Genomic DNA, 19,311 nt, shown 5'->3' on the forward strand with positions numbered 1-19,311 from the left:
CACAGTGGGGAGCTGACTGTAAAGCTATTCACAGCTTGATAAGACGCCGGAGGAAGCTCTTCTGGATAGATGTGTAGTTTGGGGGTAACAAGTGTTCCACTCCTGCGGTGTTGAGGTATGTTGGAGAAGCATCTCGCATCAAATCTGTCATACCCACCAGCTGCGTAGATGTTTGGATTTCCTCCTTGAGTACTATCGAGAAGTCAGTCATGTTCGTCCGATTTAAATGGTCACGCTTACGTTCAACCGCATGTTCAACCCCCTCCTGTCCGTACCCCAAGGCGTATTGGAATGGTCTACCAAGGCCTACAGCCGAGGCACCGAGACAGATAGCCTTGACAACATCCGATCCACGGCGGAAACCTCCATCAATCAACACCTTTATCTTGCCAAATACCTCCGGGCAGTAACGGTGAATCTCCAGTAGAATCAATATAGCCGGCGGCGCCGTATCCGCAGCCCGACCTCCATGATTGCTTATCACGATCCCATCAAACCCAACCTGCGCCGCCATGAGAGCATCCTCAGCGCGCTGGACACCTTTGACTAGAATCGGAAGATTGGTAATACTCCTCAGCCATTTGAGATCGTTCCAGTTCAGCGAGGAGTCAATCATAGAACTATTAGACTTTGCAAGTCCCGCACTCTTCTTTCCAACATGTTTACTTCCTTGCGTCACTTTGATCAAGACGGCATTTCCCTCTGGCTTGATACGCTCGTCTGCCTCTCGCTTCGACATGACTGGTAGATCGGCAGTCACAAAAAGTGCCTTAACCTTGCCGGAATCCTGCGCTAGACGAACGAGCGCTTCCGTCTTCGGCCGGTCTTTGTTGATGTACAGCTGGTAGAAGACCGGTTTCGAGGTCACGTCCAGGATTTCTGATAATGAGTACGAGCTCATGGTAGAAAGGCAATATGGAATCCCAGAGTTGGCAGCACCCCGAGCCAGTGCCAACTCGCCTTCTTCGAATACCGTCTTTGCAGCGCCGACTGGGGAAATGTAGACCGGGATATCGAGATCACATCCAAACAGAGTAGATTTGAGATTGACACTTGACACATTTCGCATAATAGCCGGGCGGAACCATATGTCTCTAAAAAAGGAGCGGTTCGCATCTCGTGTGAAATTGTCATTTGCCGCGCCGCTGTTGTATGCCCACGATTTGGGGCTGAAAGTGTTCATGGCGACATGCTCGAAGTCGTCCAGATTGATTATATCTTCTAGAGCGGGCCTTTGGTATGTCGTGTCTGTCGAGCTCGCTGTATTCTGTGGATCCTGGACCTCTCTGCTCCATTCCTCCGTGATGGTACTGGTGTCTAGCTCACCAATAACATGGTCGTCAAGCTCCATGATCAAAGATGGCGAGTGGGTGCTATTGTATGGTTTTGATGCATCCCGACCGGCGAATTGGTAAATGACTGACTCGATCAGACGAAAATCATAGCTCAGGATCAAGGTCAATCTTACTCTCTGCGCCTCCAGGGTGCCCCTGTGCGAATTTCGTCACATCGTACACTTTGCCATTTACCACAATCCAAGCGTCTTCTTCGTTGGCATGTTGGGATATCTCGTGCGTAGAAACTTTCCTAGTCATTATAGCTTTTTGCTCCTGTAGACATGAATCTTTGGAGCGATTGTAGTTCAAGCAATTTATCAGCTCCCTGGATTAAAATCGTTTCGCCTTGTATCGGTCTGGGCGTAAAGTTAAATCCGTGCTGGTACTGCGGCTGATAAACGCCATTTGCCAAAGCTAATAATCCCATTCCGCCCTGATCACCGCCCCTTTGGAATCCGTTCTGAACGCCCTGAGGACTTTGGTGAGGAGGTGGAGTTTGTTCGCATGGTCCATGATGAATGGGAGCCGCAGGAATATGATGAAGAGGATATTGCGAATGGCGATGTCGATTCTCCCGAGGAACCGCTTGAGGGTTGCACGGAACATGATGTTGGTTGTATGAAGATGTATTGGCGGATTACGGAGGTGCCGGCGCCAGGGATTGTAGCTGTCGATTCGACTTAACGCATGTCGTGGTTTCTTTGTTTTTAAGGACTCCCGACACTCGCCCAGTCACCAAGGCTTTTAACCGCTCTTGTAAAATTATGGTGGCAGCGACGCCTCAACACTTCGCTGTTTCTTCCATCAATTCAGTATTAGATTGATTACCGTTGCTTTTCTAGACCCATTAGATGCGTACAAGCCCATACTGTAATAAACGGAGCTTCCTAATAATGAACTACCCGCTCGTCAGCGTATTTGTGCTCTTTAATCACCATCTCGTAATTTTATATCCGCTCAGCCTCGAAATGCGTCATTTTTTGACGATGAAATAACGATTCAGAACAATTGAAGTTAATCATCGCTATCTATACGAAGCAATGAGCACCGCATTCTACTTTGTACTTGATAAAATCCTACCAGTTTTCTGTCGGTTTTATGGGGTGTTAACGAATGGCGCTTATCAGCCGCCGTACCTAGTGCGGGGAAACTAAAGCGCCGTCGCGGAATCGCATCGGAATACCACCGCAGGCACAATACGGAAATAACAGCACCCCATCGGAACTTTATATGGAAGTCGTCATTCCTAACTAGAAGGAGCCTCGAGCTAATGTTTGGACCCTAGTGGGTCGTTTTACCATAGACCTATTATACTATAGGTGTCAAGCATGTCCACCTCGGATGACAGTGCGATCAGATATGTCACATAGAAGTAGAAATGGAATTGAAGCCTTGAACTATCACTCTGGCACTTCGCGAAGCCGGTATTGGAACATCTGGTTAGATGCAACCGAGTTCCTATCCCTCATCTTCTCAGCAGATTCAATCCCAGCCACCGGAACGCGATACTCAAATTGCTTGCCTGGAGCCGGTTTGCTGCCGTCAGGTAAAGCATATGGGTATGGCAAATACTCAGGCATTAATCCAACTTGTCTGAGCACTGATCCCTGATCCCAGGAAATATGCTCATGATAGAGTCTGTCCCCGCGAATGTTGACCACGGCTGTGAATGGGACTTCCACGTGTTTGTTTGTCGGGGGAACTCCAGGAAGTCTGCAAAATTGATAATAATGAGCCATTGAAAATTGAAAATGGAGCATTTCGCTCTTTTAACTTACAGCCAATCGAGTTCCTTATCGTGGGTGAATTTGAAGATGAACTCATCGACTACTCTGTCGATTCCCAGTGTCCGGCTGATAAGCTCTAAGTCGGTATCATCTGAATTATTAAAGATGAAATTATGCCGATAAAAGTTTGACAAGGGTTCGCGTCCAATCCCACCGGTAAGCTATGATCTAGTTAGCTTGTTCAACACTGGAACACGCAAATATAATGACAAACCGTTGGAACATGGTTCACGTATGGCTGGTCCACCATCGTGCTCATTGTATGCTCGACCGAGCGATCGGCAAATTCGTAGTAAGTATGCTCTTCCCAAATCGTCTCAAGATCAAAGTATGGCCCATTCATAATAGGTTTGAGGAACTGCAAGGTGCGAGTATGGGACACGGACTCCGCCCAATAATCGAATTGATCCTGGAAAGGGCCTGCAAAGTGATGCGACTTGGCGTTGGGATAATAAAAGCTTTTCACGAGATCTTGCCGTTCTACTGTGCCTGGCTTTTTCCCAGCCGTATGCCGTAGAACTGGAACGACCGCAGACTCCAAGCTGGAGCTGTCGGATACATGGCTGTAGACGACTCCTGCAACGATCGTCGAAACGGATGGCAAGGTGGGGGCCACGTAGTTCCATAGCTCGGGATCATAAGCTGTTAATTTTTCAGCACTGAAAGAAGCTGACGTAGTAGAAAATGAAGTATTCTAGAAGGTATAAAACTTACATATGAGACCAACTTTGTCTTTTGGATCGCATTTATCGCAACTTTCCAGCGCTTGAATAGCCTTGGTAAGCACTTCTCGCGCCCCCGTTATCAGGGCGCGCCTCTGGATCTCTACCACAGTGTATCCCTCTTCAGCCCATTTGATCATTTGCGAAGGAACACCATCAATGATCGCGAGAGACTGGTCTGTGTCTGGAACAAGAATGATGAGTCCTGGTCCATGGCCTCGGCGTGAGAGGGGTAGCACAATTGAAAGGCCGGGCTCGAGCTCGGTTAGCTGCGTGGTCGGCAGCGGGAGTGGAGGCTTTGTGATATCGTTGAACATGGCGGGAGTGTTGAAATAGTTTGTCTATACTGCAAGAACGATTAACTTTCAGAAATGCAGTCAAATGTTCCATAAAAGTCGATAAATCGAGCAATTATGTACGAGTCAGCCACTGATTAGAGAGTCTAGACGGAAATAACACTCGTGTTCCGAATGAAATTGGGGCCTCGGCCCGGGTTCCGATGGATCCGATTTCTAGTGGTTGTTACGGTCTTGAAGTCTTCCGGAAGACTGTTACTTGTCTGGAATTCTGGATCTGAATTTCTTCTAGTCTTCTAGAAGACTATTACTTGGGAAGCTGTGGTTTTTCTTACTCGATCTACAGTGTCCGATAGATGCCATTGTTCAGTGTGGTTTGCACTAACGCTAGTCTGCATCTGCCACCAACGGTGTATCGTGATCATGAGGGTATACGTATTGTCATTGATGAGTATGTAGGTCATCATCTTGTGAATTTCATTCCCTTCGATGATCCCCAGGATGTTACGGTTGCTTCTAGAGTCAGATATGAGTCTCCGTGATTTCTCCTATAGTGCAAACGGGCGAAAATATTTTGGATCCTGGAAGACGTGTGCGCGTAGCTCACTCGAGTTTCTCGTAGTTCATCTTGGCTATTTTAGAGGGTCTAGGATAAGTTACGTGATAAAAGGTACTACTATCGTTGCTCGCTAGGTAAGTATTTAATGACCAAAATCTATAGATTGTGTGATTCCAGCTTTCACAAGTTATTTGACAGCTTAGTGCCAGCACGCGCTGCCAAGCCATGATCGCGATTCAAGCAGTGTGCCCCAAGTTGATAACACCCATTACATAGGTCAAAGTCCCCATCTCTGCACAAGAAACAATGGTACCAGGTCTCACCGGGCCTTATAGCAAGCATACAAGCATCACATTCCACATTGAGCACCCGTCGTAAAGGTTTGGCTTTCCTGGGATGGATCACTTCATCTATGCCTCCAGTCACGTTCTGGATGGCTTTAGCAACGTCATCGTAGCCTCGTCCAAGGGCATCATCAAGTGCGGTACGACCAAAGTTATCTTTAATCTCACAATCAATACCCTCCATGGCTAACAGAGCTCTCACTGACTGTAGTTTACCCCTAGTTGCAGCAACGTGCAACGGTGTTCGGCCATATAAATCCCTCCGGTTCAGCCCATTAGGATTGTATGCAAACAAAGATGCCACTATTGTACCGTCTGGTTGAGAGGCAGCATAGTGAAATGCGGTTCGGCCCACGTCATCGGGCGAGTCAGAATCAGACCCTCTCTCTAGCAAGAGACGAACAACATTTCCACGACTATACAACGCAGCCAGCGAAAGAGCATTCCGACCATCTTCGCTCTTGGCCTCAACATCAACATTGCACTCTAGCAAGAGCTTGACGAAAGGTTCGTTGATTCCCATGCATGCAGCAAGAAGAAGACTTTGCATTTCGTCGGAGTTATCTCCAATCGCAGCCCCCGGTTTGGTAGCCTGTTCCACCAGCAAGCCGGCTATTTCAGCTGAATTAGCCGACCCAAGCCAGCCTGACGCGTACAGGGGTGAATGGCCATATCTATCCTTCATCCCAGGATCGGCACCATTCTCCAGTAACAAGGATACTATGTCTGAAAGACCAAAACAGACTGCCCAGAATAATGGCGTTCTCCCACAGGCATCTTTCGAGTCTACTGGCCATCCGCGTGAGATCATCTTCTCAATGATATCAGGCATGACAAACCAGATAGCAAGATGTAAACCCGTGGCGAGCTGTGGGCTGAATACCGGGTATCGACCTCCACCAAAGTAGCTCATTGGCCTCAGATAGTAATCTTGATCACGCGAATGTGAATCAACCCACAGAAGAACTCGTGCGCAGCAATTCACTTTTGGAATATCGCTCAGAAAACCAATGATCAAGTCATCGCTAGCTTCCACGTCATCGTCGTATAATCTGCTATTGACATGGTGACCCCAGAAATCACCTGCATATACGATGAGAGGGTTATCGCGCACGAGATTATTGAGTTCGAAGTGTAGACGGGCATTGAGCTCGATATCCAGCTGAGCATCGTGTTCAGTCTCCGTCAACCAATGCTCTGCCTTAGATGCCATTGACGATAGGTATGCAACGCATATCCTGCCAATACTATGGTGTGCTCTTGGAAACCAGGTGGCTTTGTTTCGCTCAAAATACTCCTGCGTGGTATAATGTACTAGCCGGATGATGTCGCTCTGCTCGTCCACAGTGACCAAGCCGGCACAGACTGAGACCATATCGGTCAGGTCCGGCAAATTCTCAGGGTCGAATTCTGGCTCATCGACTTCCACAGCAAGAGCAGTCTGTAGCTCAATCGTGGTGAGCGGCCTTTTGGCACATGTGATCCATGCAAGAACTTGTAGTGCCAATTCACTTTTGTCGGGGACTTGTCCCTGGATGCGTTTCATGGCATCATCATAAGCAGAATCGTATCTTTGAGTGTCGGAGGAAAGTCCTTTTAGGGCAGACCGAATTGCCTTGGGCGACCGTTTTCCTACTAACGAATTGAGGTAAAGCTGAGCAAGTAGAAACCTATGCATGCAGGGCATCAACATCATTGAAGTTGAGAACTCATGGGAACAGCTCAAATGGGACTCACATTCCGTCAACTGCCGTAGTTATCGCAGTTGAGATCTCGTCCTGCAGGTCCTTGTTCCTTGACACAAAGGAAGGCAAAATCGACAAATTATCTCGAAGATATCTTGTAACATCTTCCTTGCTTGCCCGAATTTCAAGGGTTGGCAATTCTTGGAACCGCTCAGTAATCTCCGGGATAAAGCGTGAAGTTGCAAAGAGGTTCACATTGCACGAAGCTTGCAGGTCAAACATCGTATCCAACAATTTCGTACATGATCTGTTCGACATATCGCACTCGTCCAGGGCATCAATCACAACAAAGACTTTTGAAAAGCCCCCTTGCTGAGCGAGAGACTCCAGCGCCTTAGAAAGCTCTTCGACCTTGGGTCTCGTGCTTTTGGCTCTATGCTCATCGTATATATTAGATAAGGGACTCGGTAAGTCTGGCTGAGCTTGCGCCAATTGCCTCAAAAGACTTGCAAGCAGATGTGCCAAGCCTTGCTCGTGACGACGCCGAAAGCTGCAGTATAGAAATGTGATGGCGACACTACCATCATTTCTGTATTGATCATACAGCTCTTCAATAACGATAGAGGTCAGGATGGTTTTGCCTGCTCCGGGAATCCCCGGGCAAAATAGTGTCTGCTTTGAGCCCGAGATCCACGATTGAAATTCCGGTGAGTCCAGAAGCCACTGACCAGTCCCGGGTTGGCGTCGTGCAATATAGTCACTCTGTTGTGCGCCGTAATCCAAGGGCGAGAGCCAGGTCAGCAGTTCTTGCCGCTTTTGGTCATCTTGACATTGTACAAGGCGTCGGATGCTGGTTCGTGTCATTCGTCCATTGAAAGCATCAAGAAGAGCAATGTTGCTGATTATTCGTTGCCGAAGTTCTTGGATCTCATTCGGCTCCCATTTCAATCGTTTCCATGCGCGTTTCGCTATGCTTTTTTTGCTGTCGCCGATAGGCCCCAGATCTCTATAGTTATGGATCATGCTCTCAAGCTCACCGAGAACATTGCAACAGCTCTTGGCTATTTCTTCTAGCTCGGTTTGTTGCTTGGCGTCGAGATCCTTGCTGGATACATCAATTTCGACATCTTGTACTACAAATGACAGATTTCGAACTCTATTGATCCATATCAGTCAGGGGTGTAGCTGAAGACAAAGAATGTTGACACCCACTCGTCACTAATAGCCTTGAATTGGTCGGGTGCGCCAGCGAATTCCCTTCTTACCTTGGTAGCAAGCTTTATTACAGCAAGAAAATCGCCCACTCCAATTCCAAAGCTCATTTTGAAGGCTTGTACACTCGAGGCTCCTTCGAGGTATCTTAGATAGTACTTGTGGGCATTATGGCTGGGGCTAAATCGACCCCGCTCTCAGGTGACTTGATCTGCATATAAAGCAAAGCGCAAGCACTTCGAGGCCAGTTAAGGCCCAGATCATGGTGAAAATGACAAGCATAGGTCTTCACATAACTACCTTATCGTCAATTCCTATCAACCTAGGTGTATACACAATAGAGCCACTATTGTAAGCAGTTGCGGTCCAGTTCAATTAGCTTACCAGGCAGACACCTAGTACGGCTTTGTTGCAAGGTATCTCCAACCTTATCAATTCAACTTCATCACCTCCGCACCGTTTATAGAGATCCGTTCCCAACTCTAGTACCTTTCCTTATTTTATGGGAAACTAAATCTGAAAGTACACTCATTGCTTCCGGGGGCATTCGAGAATATATCTCAGCGACCGTGAGAAGTACCTAAAAATCATATGAGTATACATCGCCTTTGAAACTAGCCGAGACTCTAAGAATCATGAGTGGAATACAGCAATATCACATTCACAATCTCCCACCCTACGCCCTACAGTAACATGCACCTCCACGCCCTTCTCCGGATCCGTCACCGAGAGCGTAACTTACCATCCCCCCAAAGACCCGTATCGTAAGTAATGCGTCATACCAATACTGAACTCACCCCGGAACAACAATCCCCCGAACGGGTACACTCGGTTACTTTCAATCTCGATCCCAAAGGATTCCCAAATAATCGGCGATTGGATCCGCCCATACATACCCACGCCCACGGATTTGACTTGCACCGGGGAGCTGGAAGTTCTTTCCGACAATTAACTCAGGCCGAGTGCTAACGTATGCTAATAGGTTAATAGGTACTGGCTGTACCTTTACCACTGCTTTCCCCAGAACTTTCCACCTTTCACCCGTTACGGTCGGTGATCGGTGGCTCGGAGCGGAGGACCTATCAGACGCCACCTGATCGACGCGGTTCCAGTTGCGTGTCTGAGGAAGGCGTTAGTAGCCTAGTGCAGTAGGTGTATCGGAACCTTGGGGTGAAGGATTGGCAATTGTCATGGAAATACCGTAGAATGTTAAGTGGTGGTGGGTTAAGTGGATATGCCCCGCTTAATGTGTCCCGGTCCGTTGCCTGGCGTTGTGGATGAACTGACCTAATTGAGATACCGGGTCCTCTCTTGTGGCGATCTGACTGTACTTTCTGTCTTGAGAGTGATCATGTGCTTATTACTTTATGCTTACTATTAGGAAGATATCATGGATCAAGTCAGAAACTCCTCTAAATTTTTGGTCTGTCATGCAGTAGCTAACGGTTCATGGCTCATGTACAAAGAAGAATTTTAAACCGGCCTGCAGGCCAAGAGAAAATACCCACACCAACGGAGAGGTACGAGGTCAAAAAAGGTTGAAAAAAAAAACTCAAAAAACACAAGTCGAAAGAAGAAGAAAAGAAAAGAATAATTTACCAGCCGCGGCCGGCCATCTTGTCAGCCTCGGGCATCTTCTGCACGTTAATGCCAACCATGGCCTCACCCAGACCCTCGCTAACCTCAGCAAGAACCTTGGGATCCTTGTAGTGGGTAACGGCCTGGACAATGGCCTTCGCGCGCTTCTTGGCATCACCAGACTTGAAGATACCGGAGCCAACGAAGACGCCGTCGCAGCCCAGCTGCATCATCAGCGCCGCATCGGCGGGGGTAGCAACACCGCCAGCAGCGAAGTTGACGACGGGCAGACGGCCGAGCTCGGCAGCCTGGCGGAGGAGCTCGTAGGGAGCCTCCAGCTCACGAGCGAAAGCGCGCAGCTCGGGCTCTGGGTCAGCGGCAGTCTGGTAGATAGCGCGGGCGCGGGCAATCTGGGCGTTGACGGTGCGCATGTGCTTAACGGCCTCGACGACGTCGCCGGTACCGGCTTCACCCTTGGTGCGGATCATAGCAGCACCCTCGGAGATGCGGCGGAGGGCCTCACCGAGGTTGCGGCAGCCGCAGACGAAGGGAACCTTGAAGGGGGTCTTGGTAACGTGGTAAACATCGTCGGCGGGGGTCAGGACTTCGGACTCGTCGATGTAGTCGACACCAATGGCCTCGAGGATCTGGTGGCGGGGGGACGGAGGGGTTAGCGTTCCGGCAGCCCCGCGTTTTCTAAGAATCAATGCTCATCTCCGGGCGGTCGCCGGTGAACAATGATCATAGATATAGACATACCTGGCACTCGACGAAGTGACCAATACGGGCCTTGGCCATGACGGGGATAGTAACGGCCTCCATGATCTCCTTGATCATACCGGGGTCAGACATACGGGCAACGCCACCTTCGACACGGATATCGGCGGGGACACGCTCGAGGGCCATGACGGCGGCAGCACCGGCCTCCTCAGCAATGCGAGCCTGGTAGATATGTTAGCATCAGGGATGATACCAATTGATTGATACCGTGGCGAACATACCTGCTCCGCATTGACGACGTCCATAATCACGCCACCCTTCAACATCTGCGCGAGACCAGCCTTGACGGTGAAGTCATTGCTGGTGGTACCGTTTTGCTGGGCCATTGTGAAGATTGTAAGGGAGTAATTAACCGAAAGGCGAGAAGATGGGAGAGGAAAGAAGGAGTGTCCAAGAGAAAAAAAGAGGCGAGAGGAGAGTTTAAAGAGGATGGCGAGTTAACCAGAGTGAGTCAACCAGCTGGACCGATAACCTTTAGCAACGTAGTTTCCCCCGCCAAAGTTCTCGCCTCAGGCCAATCAGGCCGGAGCTGCCCCTCGTCCGCATTTAAGCTCGCCGCGCGAAGTCGGGACGCTGAGTTACCCGAGGATACCGGGTTGAGGTGTAACCTGTATGGAACGGTATTACAGTACAGGCTCTGCAACATATCCAAGTCCCACGGGTACATGGCCCGGAACAATACAAGATTCGACAATCTCCCCTCCCACGAGTCCATGACAGGCGAGTAGAACCTTGTACATGCCGTACTTGATCATTGGCTGCGTCATGCCAGAAATCAGATCTGAGATCTTGTCAAGGTTAGATCTGGGGTACAATCTTAATATGACTCACGTGTCTCGTCAGATCGGGAACGTTGCCGTAGAGGTTCTTGATAGTTCTTTATACATTGATGATCGGGTGGGTGGTGGCTTTCATTGAGAAAAGGCTGATAGACAAGGTTTGATCAGACAAATAGATTGATATGGATTTTTGACATGAAATATGGTTACAGACCCTCCGAAAAGGGCACTTTCGACTTTGGTAGCTGCACTGTCCCCAACAAGACTTGGCCAGTCCGCTTCCTCCGCCATGCCCACTAGTCTATAACGCGAGCCATCCGGCCTGGTACCTTCAATGCAATAAGTGATGGATTTCCAATGGTATCCCCCACTAGCGCACTTCCCTCAGTCCTGCCAAACTTGTACCGGCCGATAGCGATGGCCTGGCCCAGTCTTGTCACATCGAGCCGCCCACCAATTCATTCTCCCCAAGGATAATATAAAAAAGTGCGGGCAAATTAAAGACACAAAAAGAAGCAAACAGAATTGCAAAAGACCGCAGAACTGCAATCTCTCATCATACTGCTCGTGAAAAAGGAAGAAACTGGCAGTTTCTGCATTTAGCTGCCAGGAACGAGGCCCTTGAGGCCGGCGCCAATGTCACCCTCACGCGCGGCAATCTCGAAGTAGCCGTAGATGATACTAGAATTAGGTTAGTCGGTTGTACCTATAGATAAAGAATAATAAAGGGTGAAAACTCACGTCACAGCAAGCAGGATACCGGTACCGCTGCCGAGGGCACCGAGAAGGTCGGAGGCCACGGAAAGAGCACCAATGCAGGCACCACCGAAGGCGGCAGCAGTGGGGATAACACGCTTGAGCTCCTTGTACATGCTCTGCTCACGGTGACCGGACATAACGAGACCCTGGTCCTTGAGCTGCTTAGCAACGTCACGGGGGGCGGAGCCAGAGACCTCAATCCAGGTCTTGGAGAAGAGAGCGCAGGCAACCAGCATGAAGGCAATGTAGACAGCGGTGTGGATGGGGTCGAGGAGAGCCTCCTTGAAGTTCAGAGGAGGAGACATGTAGTAGGCGATACCGGAGGCAGCGTACAGCTGGGCGGATCCCTCACGGGGCTCCCAGACTCCGAGGAGACGGACCAGCAGGTTGTCAGAGAAGCGGGAGTACAGCATCTGAGAGATCAGGAAGACGTTGGAGCTCAGAGCGGACTGGAGCATGATGGGCATGTTGGAGGTGTAGAAGAGACGGACGGGGTAAGAACCGCGCATGCCACGCTGGCGGGCGGACTTGACGGGGATCTCAACACGGAAGCCCTGCAGGTAGATGACGGCAGCGAAGACCAGGAGAGTGGCCAGCAGGTTCATCACGTTGGGCAGGTTCTGGCGGTAGAAGGCCTCGTACAGGGCGCGCTGCTTGTCGGGCCAGGTCAGGAGCAGGTGGAACAGGGCGATGATCGCACCCTCGAACTCGGGGCCACGGCCAGTGTTGATGGTAGTGGGGGAGAACGCCTTCCAGACGATGGACTCGCAGATGTTGGTGGCAATGAACAGGGAGATACCGCTGCCGAGACCGTAGCCCTTCTGGAGGAGCTCATCCAGCAGAATGACGACGAGACCAGCGACAACCAGCTGGACAATCAGGAGGACACAGATACCGGCACCAAGGTCGCTGGGCTGGCCGTAGAGACCAGTCAGGACGTAGACACAGGCCTGACCGAAGGAAAGGATGATGGCGAACAGCTTCTGGGCAGTCTGGTAGAGCTCACGGTCGGTCTTGAGGTCCAGGTTGACGTCGATGAGGTGGGTACCGGCAAGGAGCTAGAAAAAAAGGGCCAAGGTTAGCGCGGATGTCATCGGTCGCGCGATCTGGATGTAGTTGTATACATACCTGGAAGACCATGCCGGAGGAGATGATAGGAGTAATACCCAACTCCATCAGGGTACCACGGTTACTAGCCAGCATCATGCGCAGCCAGTACAGGGGGTCCGAGGTGTCGGAAGACACGATACCGTACAGAGGCATCTGGCTCATGACCAGGAAGATGAGGAGAGTCAACTGTAAGAGACATTTGAGTTAGATTTCGTGTCAATTCCTCGCATCCACACGATCATTTCGAGGAGTAACGTACACCCGTCCACATCAGCTTCTGGTTGAAGGGCACCTTGGTCTCAGGCGCCGCCACCTCCGGGAGGAGGGGCGTGAAGGGCTTGATCAGGTCAAGGAAGCGTACTAGAATGATTCATTAGTATTTGTTGATCCATTGAGATCGAGGAGAGGTTGATTGTGACGATCGCGTGCTGGAAGGGCTGGGGGGGAACTCACGGCCGCTCATGGTGACTATCTTCCTCCCAATCCGTCGAAAAAGAAATAGAAGAAGCTGGGAATGTAAACCAGCCGAAGGAGCGGAAAGGTTATGAAGATATGAGGAAAGGAAAAGGAAAAGGAGGGGGGGGGAAGGAGAAGAAGAGGTGGTCGGATGGGAGATGGGGGGAGAGGAAGAGGATGGAAGAGTCTCGCTGGCCACTTTTCGCTTCGCGCTAATTAAGGCCACTTGGTCTTCGCCGCAAAACACGCTTAAACCAGTAACCCCGTTGACTCAACGGACACGCGCACAGGAGAAGTTTCGAGATCTAGACAAATTGTCCAGTTTATGTCAATTGCTATTATTTTTCCATTCTACGATCAAAACCCCCCAGAAGCTACAGTTCTGCGCGCCCAGAAGGTGTGTACCCCGGTGTAGACGGCCCCGAGCTTATCCCCACACTACGACAGGGTCGCTCCCAACAGGGTCTACAGCTTCAAACAGCCGCTCGGTCTCGAGAACAATGTATTTCCTTTGATATTTCCCAAATACGCCTTATATGCCTACCGTCAGAGCATGATTGATGAGTTCCTATCTTCACACAAAATATTCTATCTATACAGACGCCGGATCCAAATCCTTGATCGCAAAATGATCATCCATGACCCCCAAGAGCTTTCTCAAGAAGTTATCCATCATAATGTAGTCATTAGTGACATGCTCAAGGACCAACGAGACCTAAGCAGTCATCAATGACCAGCTCCAACTCCCCCAGGCGCGTCTTCAGGCCCCGGTTTTCATCCTTCAGCACTCCCATGACGCTCCAAGCTTCCGAAGCTGGAATACCATGGCAAATGTTACAATTGTTGGCGTTTCCAACGAAAGAGCTGCCCAAACGGGTCGAGGCAATCCCCTTGATGACCCGCTCGTACGTTGATGAGCGCGCCGGCGCAGGGTTTGTAGTGGCAGCAACGAGGTTCTTCTGGATCGTGGGCAGTGATGAGGGTGCGGACAAGGCGACCTGTGACAGACTTGGTGACGGGGCGGTTAGAGTAGATGTCGGTGACTCGACAATCTCTTTGTGCGAGAAGACACTATCAGCGACACTCTCGTCACCAGACTCGAAGCCCGAGTCGCTCGTAAAGGTGCCATGGCTGGTACGCTTGCCGCCGCGGTGAGGAGTCTGAAGCACAAGGGATGGGATCTCATCCTCAGGGGGAATTGTACGCATGGTACGACTCCGGCTGCAAGACTCCTCGCGCTGACGCAAGTGCCTCTCCTGTTCCAACTCTTCGGCCATGGCCTTCATGGCCTTCTCTTGGTCCAAAACTTTGGCGGCCATGCCGTCTAGCTGCATCTTGAGGTGGTCCACCCGAGCACGAGTCTCCTCGAGCTCTTCATGTTTCTCGTTCCGATCGGCAAGGACCTGGTGCATGGCGAAGGTCCTTTGTTTGTATGCTTCTTGCATGCGTTGCAGAACGGTAGTGGCCTGATCGCGAAGACTATCCAGAGCTTCATCGCTGCTCAGGTCAGAATCGGGAGTGGACAGGGCCGCCGAAATATCGAGGTTCAAAAATTCATCATCTGCAGGTTCAGGAAAATCAAGCCTTTGTTCAGCAGGTCGGCGGAGGCCGAAGAATGAGAATCGTCCTGTCCCTGGAGCCGAGTTCTTGCGCATATGTGACGGGGATCCCGCCCTAACGCGAGACGCTTCCATCCCAGCCCCGTTGGGATGACTATCAGGACGCATACTGTGTCCCGAATCGCCCGATTCTGACTTGCCCTGGAACCAATCTGACAAGATCCTGGCTCTCGCTTCAAGCTTCTTCTTTGGGAATGTATCGGTCCAGGCTGGAGCTGCTCGGTTCTTGGAGAGGTGATTGCTGGATGTCGAATCGTAGACGCTGTCTTCAAAGATAGGGGGCCGTGCAATGTACTCCGTATTTGACCGACGATGTGAAGGGAGACTGTGGAAGCGGTTCTTGGACGAGTTCGCAGGGATCGCCGAGTTTAGGGGCGACGAGGCAACGGTCTCGTGAGATTCTAGTGACGCATTGGAATGTAGGGGAATCGAGGAGTGGGAGAGATCGGAGGACATGATGACGAGGGGAACTTGGAGGTAGCGGCCAGTCTGGATTCGAACGCCACGTCGAATCGAGGAGCAGAGGGGGTGCAGTGGCGTTGCAGGTGTGTGACCTGAAGGGAGATCGAGAGCCTAAAGGTGGAGTGGTGCAGATTGATGAAGTGTCCACGAGGGGGGGGGTGGGCGATCAGCGAGGGTAAAGGAGTAGACGAAACGACCCCTTGAATTGGGAGATGATTAGGATCAAAGCAAAGGATAGTAATTTCAATAGCGTGTGTTTCACTGCATGAGATTGGACTTGAGCAAAAAACCCAGCTCCCTTTCTTTTGAAACGCGATTTCCCGAGTAAATAAACGGGAGGCTGGGGGGTTATTGAAATAGCGGTGGCTGAACCCCGGCAACTTCTCCACTGGGCCCTGTCCAGTCCGAAGATCCACTATGGAATCTTTGGCATTCTAGAACGGAGAATAATGATGGTTGTGAAAGATCATGGAAGAGTACTGTAATCCACGATATCTGTTGATAATGCTGGATATTCAACTATTGACTTCATATCTCGTCCAATCATTCCCCCCATATAGCACACATTACAGATAGCCCGAGGTATACATTCGTAGGTCTCTGAGCTCTGTTAAGCCATGCTAAGCCAGTGACGCAGTAATAAGATCGAGTGAATATATAGTGCGAACATTAGTATCCATGAAATCGAAGTCAACGAAGTATAAAGTCGTAAAGATCGAGAGTAATCGCCATTTTCGTGGTACGATAACACGTGATCTTCAATAGCACGCCAAGTCAAGTCCTTATTTTGGAGAATAATACGCAGTCCTCTGTGATAGACAGTAATGTGAATGTATTAATATAGGAATATTAACTTCTAGCTGCCCTTGTAGATACTCGAGTGTATGCGGGTCTGCATCCTCAAGCTTGATACTCGATTCGGAAAGGAACAATGGCGGGCCGTTTTTCCTTCGCATCTCTCAATCTCGAGCTTCCACTTTCGAGCCTCCACCACCTAACCTGCCTCTACGACCTTCCCCGAATCTCTTACCACCATGGCTCAAACAAACGCCGGTCTGAAACATCTTTCCAACGCTCTTGCGACCCCCGATCAGCTCTCCAATTCCTCCTCGTCACTCGACGGAGTGCCCTCGGAGCTTGAAACCTCCATTCGCTGTGCCGGCGCGCAACTCACCCAAGCCGCTGGTGTATTGCTCCACCTGTCGCAAGACATCATTTCCCAGGCAATTGTGATTTTTACGCGATTCTGGTTAGGTGCCGATGGGGGCAGCTTGCGGATCTATTCTGCAAAGGTATGACAATACAAGAGTGTGCTGTGTTATTCTCCTCTCACTCTGCGCTCATTAGGACGTCTCCGCGGCTTCCCTTTACTTGACTGCAAAGTTATCCTTCCAGCCAACTTCGCCGCGCTCCATCCTCAATGTCTATAACCTCCTCCTCTCCCAAGATGCCTCGCCTCTGTGGTTCGTGAACCCACGCGGGGCTCCGACACAGCCGCCGACACCAGATAGCTACGTCCTCTCGGAAGGAGGATACCAGACCGGCCGACTGGTCCTCCTGCGTGTTGAATCGGTCATCCTTCGCACACTAGGTTTTGATACACACGTTGCTCTCCCTCACACCATTGCCCTCACCTATCTTCAAACACTGGGTGTGAGTCGACCTGCCGTGTCGCGCCGGGTGCTCGAACATCTCAACGCTGCACTACTCTCGCCTCAACTGCTCTACGTAACACACCAGCCGAATGCGCTTGCCGTGGCAGCTATCTATCTTGCTACGCGGGAGGAAGGGGTGAAGCTGGTAGATGGAGAATGGTGGGAGGTGTTTGATGTCGACCGGGAGGAGCTTGGGTTTTTGGTTGTGGGAATGAGAAGCACCGAGGGCTTCATGCGGAGAGAGACGGAGGTGTGGAAGAACAAGGCGATCCCTATGGAGATAGATGAGGTTGATGCGGAGGTTGAGCGACGACGGATGATGGACGAAGGTGAATGAGCGGGCTCGAGAATTCGAAGTCTTATCGACTAGACGCCAATACTTCGCTGCCCTGGCATTGTACCCGGCTAAATCTGCTGGGTAAATCTGGCTGTTTGTATGCTCTCTGGAAGCTCGAGGATATGAGAGTCGTCATACCCGACCCAGACAGCAGATGCGGCTTAGGGCAGCTGACCACCAAGCGAGTCATTCGCAAACCAGCTGGTTCGTGAGGCTCCGCCAAGGGCAGGAGATGCAAATCAGGTGAAGCGAAAGTAAGGTTAGCACTCTCGTGGGAAGTTTGGCGGTGACAACAGCGAAGGGAAATCGATGAGCTCACGCGGGGCCGATCATGTGCTCCACCGCTTATCAAGATTGTCCCCTCCCCGCCCTCGTCATCCCAAACTGCTGCTACCTACACTTCTTTCTCTCCTTTCATAGCGCATAGATATTCCACTTACCTCACAATGAACATTTTACACTCAACACTTTCTACCTGGCGCGATCGTCTGGCCCCGGTCTCCCGCACTTCAACCTTTCGCGCAACCGGCCAAATCACACCGGAGGAGTTCGTCCTCGCCGGCGACTATCTCGTCTACAAGTTTCCCACATGGTCCTGGGCCGATGCATCCACCCCCGCTAAGCGGGTATCCTATCTACCACCTGGCAAGCAGTTCCTCGTCACTCGCGGTGTGCCGTGTCACCGGCGGTTGAACGATAACTTTGCCGGGGATGCGGGTCATGAGGATGAGATCGTGAGGGATATGCTTGCGGGTGAAGGTGGCGAGGGTGCATCGGGAGGAGATGGAGATGACGGCTGGCTCCGGACTGGAGGTGGTCGTGATACCGTTGCAGATCGTGATATGCAAGAGGCGAAGATCCGCGATGTACGGACGGTGGACGAATCAGGCAACCTCGGCGAACAAGAAGAGGAAGAAGAGATACCGGATATGGAGGATGATGACGACGACGAGGAGGCGATTATTCGCGAGCCTGCTGGACAGTCTGGGACAACTCAGTAGGTGGATATCAGCTTTGGCTTCTTCATCTTATCTGATCGGAGTCATGTTTTACTCGGTACTAACAATGACTGCGGTTTATCCAGGCCCCTCCGCACTTATACTCTTTATATCACATACTCAAACTTCTACCGGACACCACGACTCTACCTCTCAGGTTACTTGTCTCCGTCCGAGCCTCTCCCTCCACACCTGATGATGGAGGATATTGTCGGCGACTACAAAGACAAGACCGTGACACTGGAGGACTTCCCCTGGTTCGAAGGCAGTGTAAAGATGGCCACCGTCCATCCCTGCCGCCACGCATCCGTCATGAAGACTCTGCTTGATCGAGCCGATGCCGCCCTTAAGATCCGCATGGAGAAGCTGAAGCAGACCCAGTCGCGCGAGCAAGCAAACCGCACCCTACAGGCCGGTGGAAGCGGTGGGCTCGAGGGACTCGTCGACGATACGAAGGGCTTGTCACTTAGCGAACATGCACAGCAGCAGCCCGGTGGTGACGAGTGGGAAGTCCTGCAAGCCGATGAAGAGGAGCAAGTTGCTATCCGCGTGGATCAGTATTTGGTTGTATTCCTCAAGTTCATCGCCAGTGTGACACCTGGTATTGAGCACGACCACACGATGGGAGTCTAAGTGGAAGATTGTCTGGTGCTGATTTAAAGCCCCTTCTCGTTCTCGTCCCCACGCAGCCAAGAGCTTGGTTTCGCAGTTTGGATGAGCGGGCTAGTTCTCGCCTGCTAGTGCATGGGACTCAGAGGTCTAGGCTTGGATATTTTACGAAGCACCTCCGGGAGAATACGTGATATGCATGACATGACATGACTTGGCGTTCGATA

General features: G+C 50.8%; 8 protein-coding genes across 8 annotated transcripts; 2 read left to right on the plus strand and 6 right to left on the minus strand.

Annotated features, from left to right (window-relative positions):
* Nucleotides 1-28: 28 nt before the first annotated feature.
* On the minus strand, nucleotides 29-1,943 carry N7496_004003 (FMN-dependent alpha-hydroxy acid dehydrogenase family protein; the record flags this gene model as incomplete). The annotated part of the gene is made up of 4 exons (XM_056696934.1): nucleotides 29-192; nucleotides 241-1,419; nucleotides 1,469-1,610; nucleotides 1,779-1,943. 4 exons carry the CDS (start codon nucleotides 1,941-1,943, stop codon nucleotides 29-31), a joined length of 1,650 nt encoding a protein of 549 aa, XP_056559146.1.
* Nucleotides 1,944-2,737: 794 nt separating this feature from the next.
* N7496_004004 (uncharacterized protein) lies at nucleotides 2,738-4,163 on the minus strand (the record flags this gene model as incomplete). The annotated part of the gene is made up of 4 exons (XM_056696935.1): nucleotides 2,738-3,050; nucleotides 3,116-3,285; nucleotides 3,339-3,766; nucleotides 3,839-4,163. The coding sequence occupies 4 exons, from the start codon at nucleotides 4,161-4,163 to the stop codon at nucleotides 2,738-2,740; spliced, it is 1,236 nt and encodes a 411-aa protein (XP_056559147.1).
* Nucleotides 4,164-4,881: 718 nt separating this feature from the next.
* Nucleotides 4,882-8,052, minus strand: N7496_004005 (uncharacterized protein; the record flags this gene model as incomplete). The annotated part of the gene is made up of 3 exons (XM_056696936.1): nucleotides 4,882-6,715; nucleotides 6,783-7,886; nucleotides 7,943-8,052. The coding sequence occupies 3 exons, from the start codon at nucleotides 8,050-8,052 to the stop codon at nucleotides 4,882-4,884; spliced, it is 3,048 nt and encodes a 1,015-aa protein (XP_056559148.1).
* A 1,485-nt stretch (nucleotides 8,053-9,537) lies between these two features.
* On the minus strand, nucleotides 9,538-10,626 carry N7496_004006 (pyridoxal 5'-phosphate synthase subunit PdxS; the record flags this gene model as incomplete). Its single annotated transcript, XM_056696937.1, has 3 exons — nucleotides 9,538-10,167; nucleotides 10,280-10,462; nucleotides 10,522-10,626. The coding sequence occupies 3 exons, from the start codon at nucleotides 10,624-10,626 to the stop codon at nucleotides 9,538-9,540; spliced, it is 918 nt and encodes a 305-aa protein (XP_056559149.1).
* A 1,052-nt stretch (nucleotides 10,627-11,678) lies between these two features.
* Nucleotides 11,679-13,411, minus strand: N7496_004007 (translocon subunit SEC61; the record flags this gene model as incomplete). The annotated part of the gene is made up of 5 exons (XM_056696938.1): nucleotides 11,679-11,760; nucleotides 11,821-12,896; nucleotides 12,967-13,134; nucleotides 13,208-13,308; nucleotides 13,402-13,411. The coding sequence occupies 5 exons, from the start codon at nucleotides 13,409-13,411 to the stop codon at nucleotides 11,679-11,681; spliced, it is 1,437 nt and encodes a 478-aa protein (XP_056559150.1).
* Nucleotides 13,412-14,102: 691 nt separating this feature from the next.
* On the minus strand, nucleotides 14,103-15,479 carry N7496_004008 (uncharacterized protein; the record flags this gene model as incomplete). Its single annotated transcript, XM_056696939.1, has 1 exon — nucleotides 14,103-15,479. One exon carries the CDS (start codon nucleotides 15,477-15,479, stop codon nucleotides 14,103-14,105), a length of 1,377 nt encoding a protein of 458 aa, XP_056559151.1.
* A 1,040-nt stretch (nucleotides 15,480-16,519) lies between these two features.
* Nucleotides 16,520-17,477, plus strand: N7496_004009 (putative cyclin; the record flags this gene model as incomplete). The annotated part of the gene is made up of 2 exons (XM_056696940.1): nucleotides 16,520-16,777; nucleotides 16,833-17,477. The coding sequence occupies 2 exons, from the start codon at nucleotides 16,520-16,522 to the stop codon at nucleotides 17,475-17,477; spliced, it is 903 nt and encodes a 300-aa protein (XP_056559152.1).
* A 446-nt stretch (nucleotides 17,478-17,923) lies between these two features.
* N7496_004010 (ATG3/ATG10 family protein) lies at nucleotides 17,924-19,108 on the plus strand (the record flags this gene model as incomplete). The annotated part of the gene is made up of 2 exons (XM_056696941.1): nucleotides 17,924-18,474; nucleotides 18,562-19,108. 2 exons carry the CDS (start codon nucleotides 17,924-17,926, stop codon nucleotides 19,106-19,108), a joined length of 1,098 nt encoding a protein of 365 aa, XP_056559153.1.
* Between the last annotated feature and the right edge of the window lie 203 nt (nucleotides 19,109-19,311).

Source organism: Penicillium cataractarum (assembly GCF_028827025.1).
Source record: "Penicillium cataractarum strain IBT 29864 chromosome Unknown utg000002l, whole genome shotgun sequence".
NCBI lineage: Eukaryota > Fungi > Ascomycota > Eurotiomycetes > Eurotiales > Aspergillaceae > Penicillium > Penicillium cataractarum.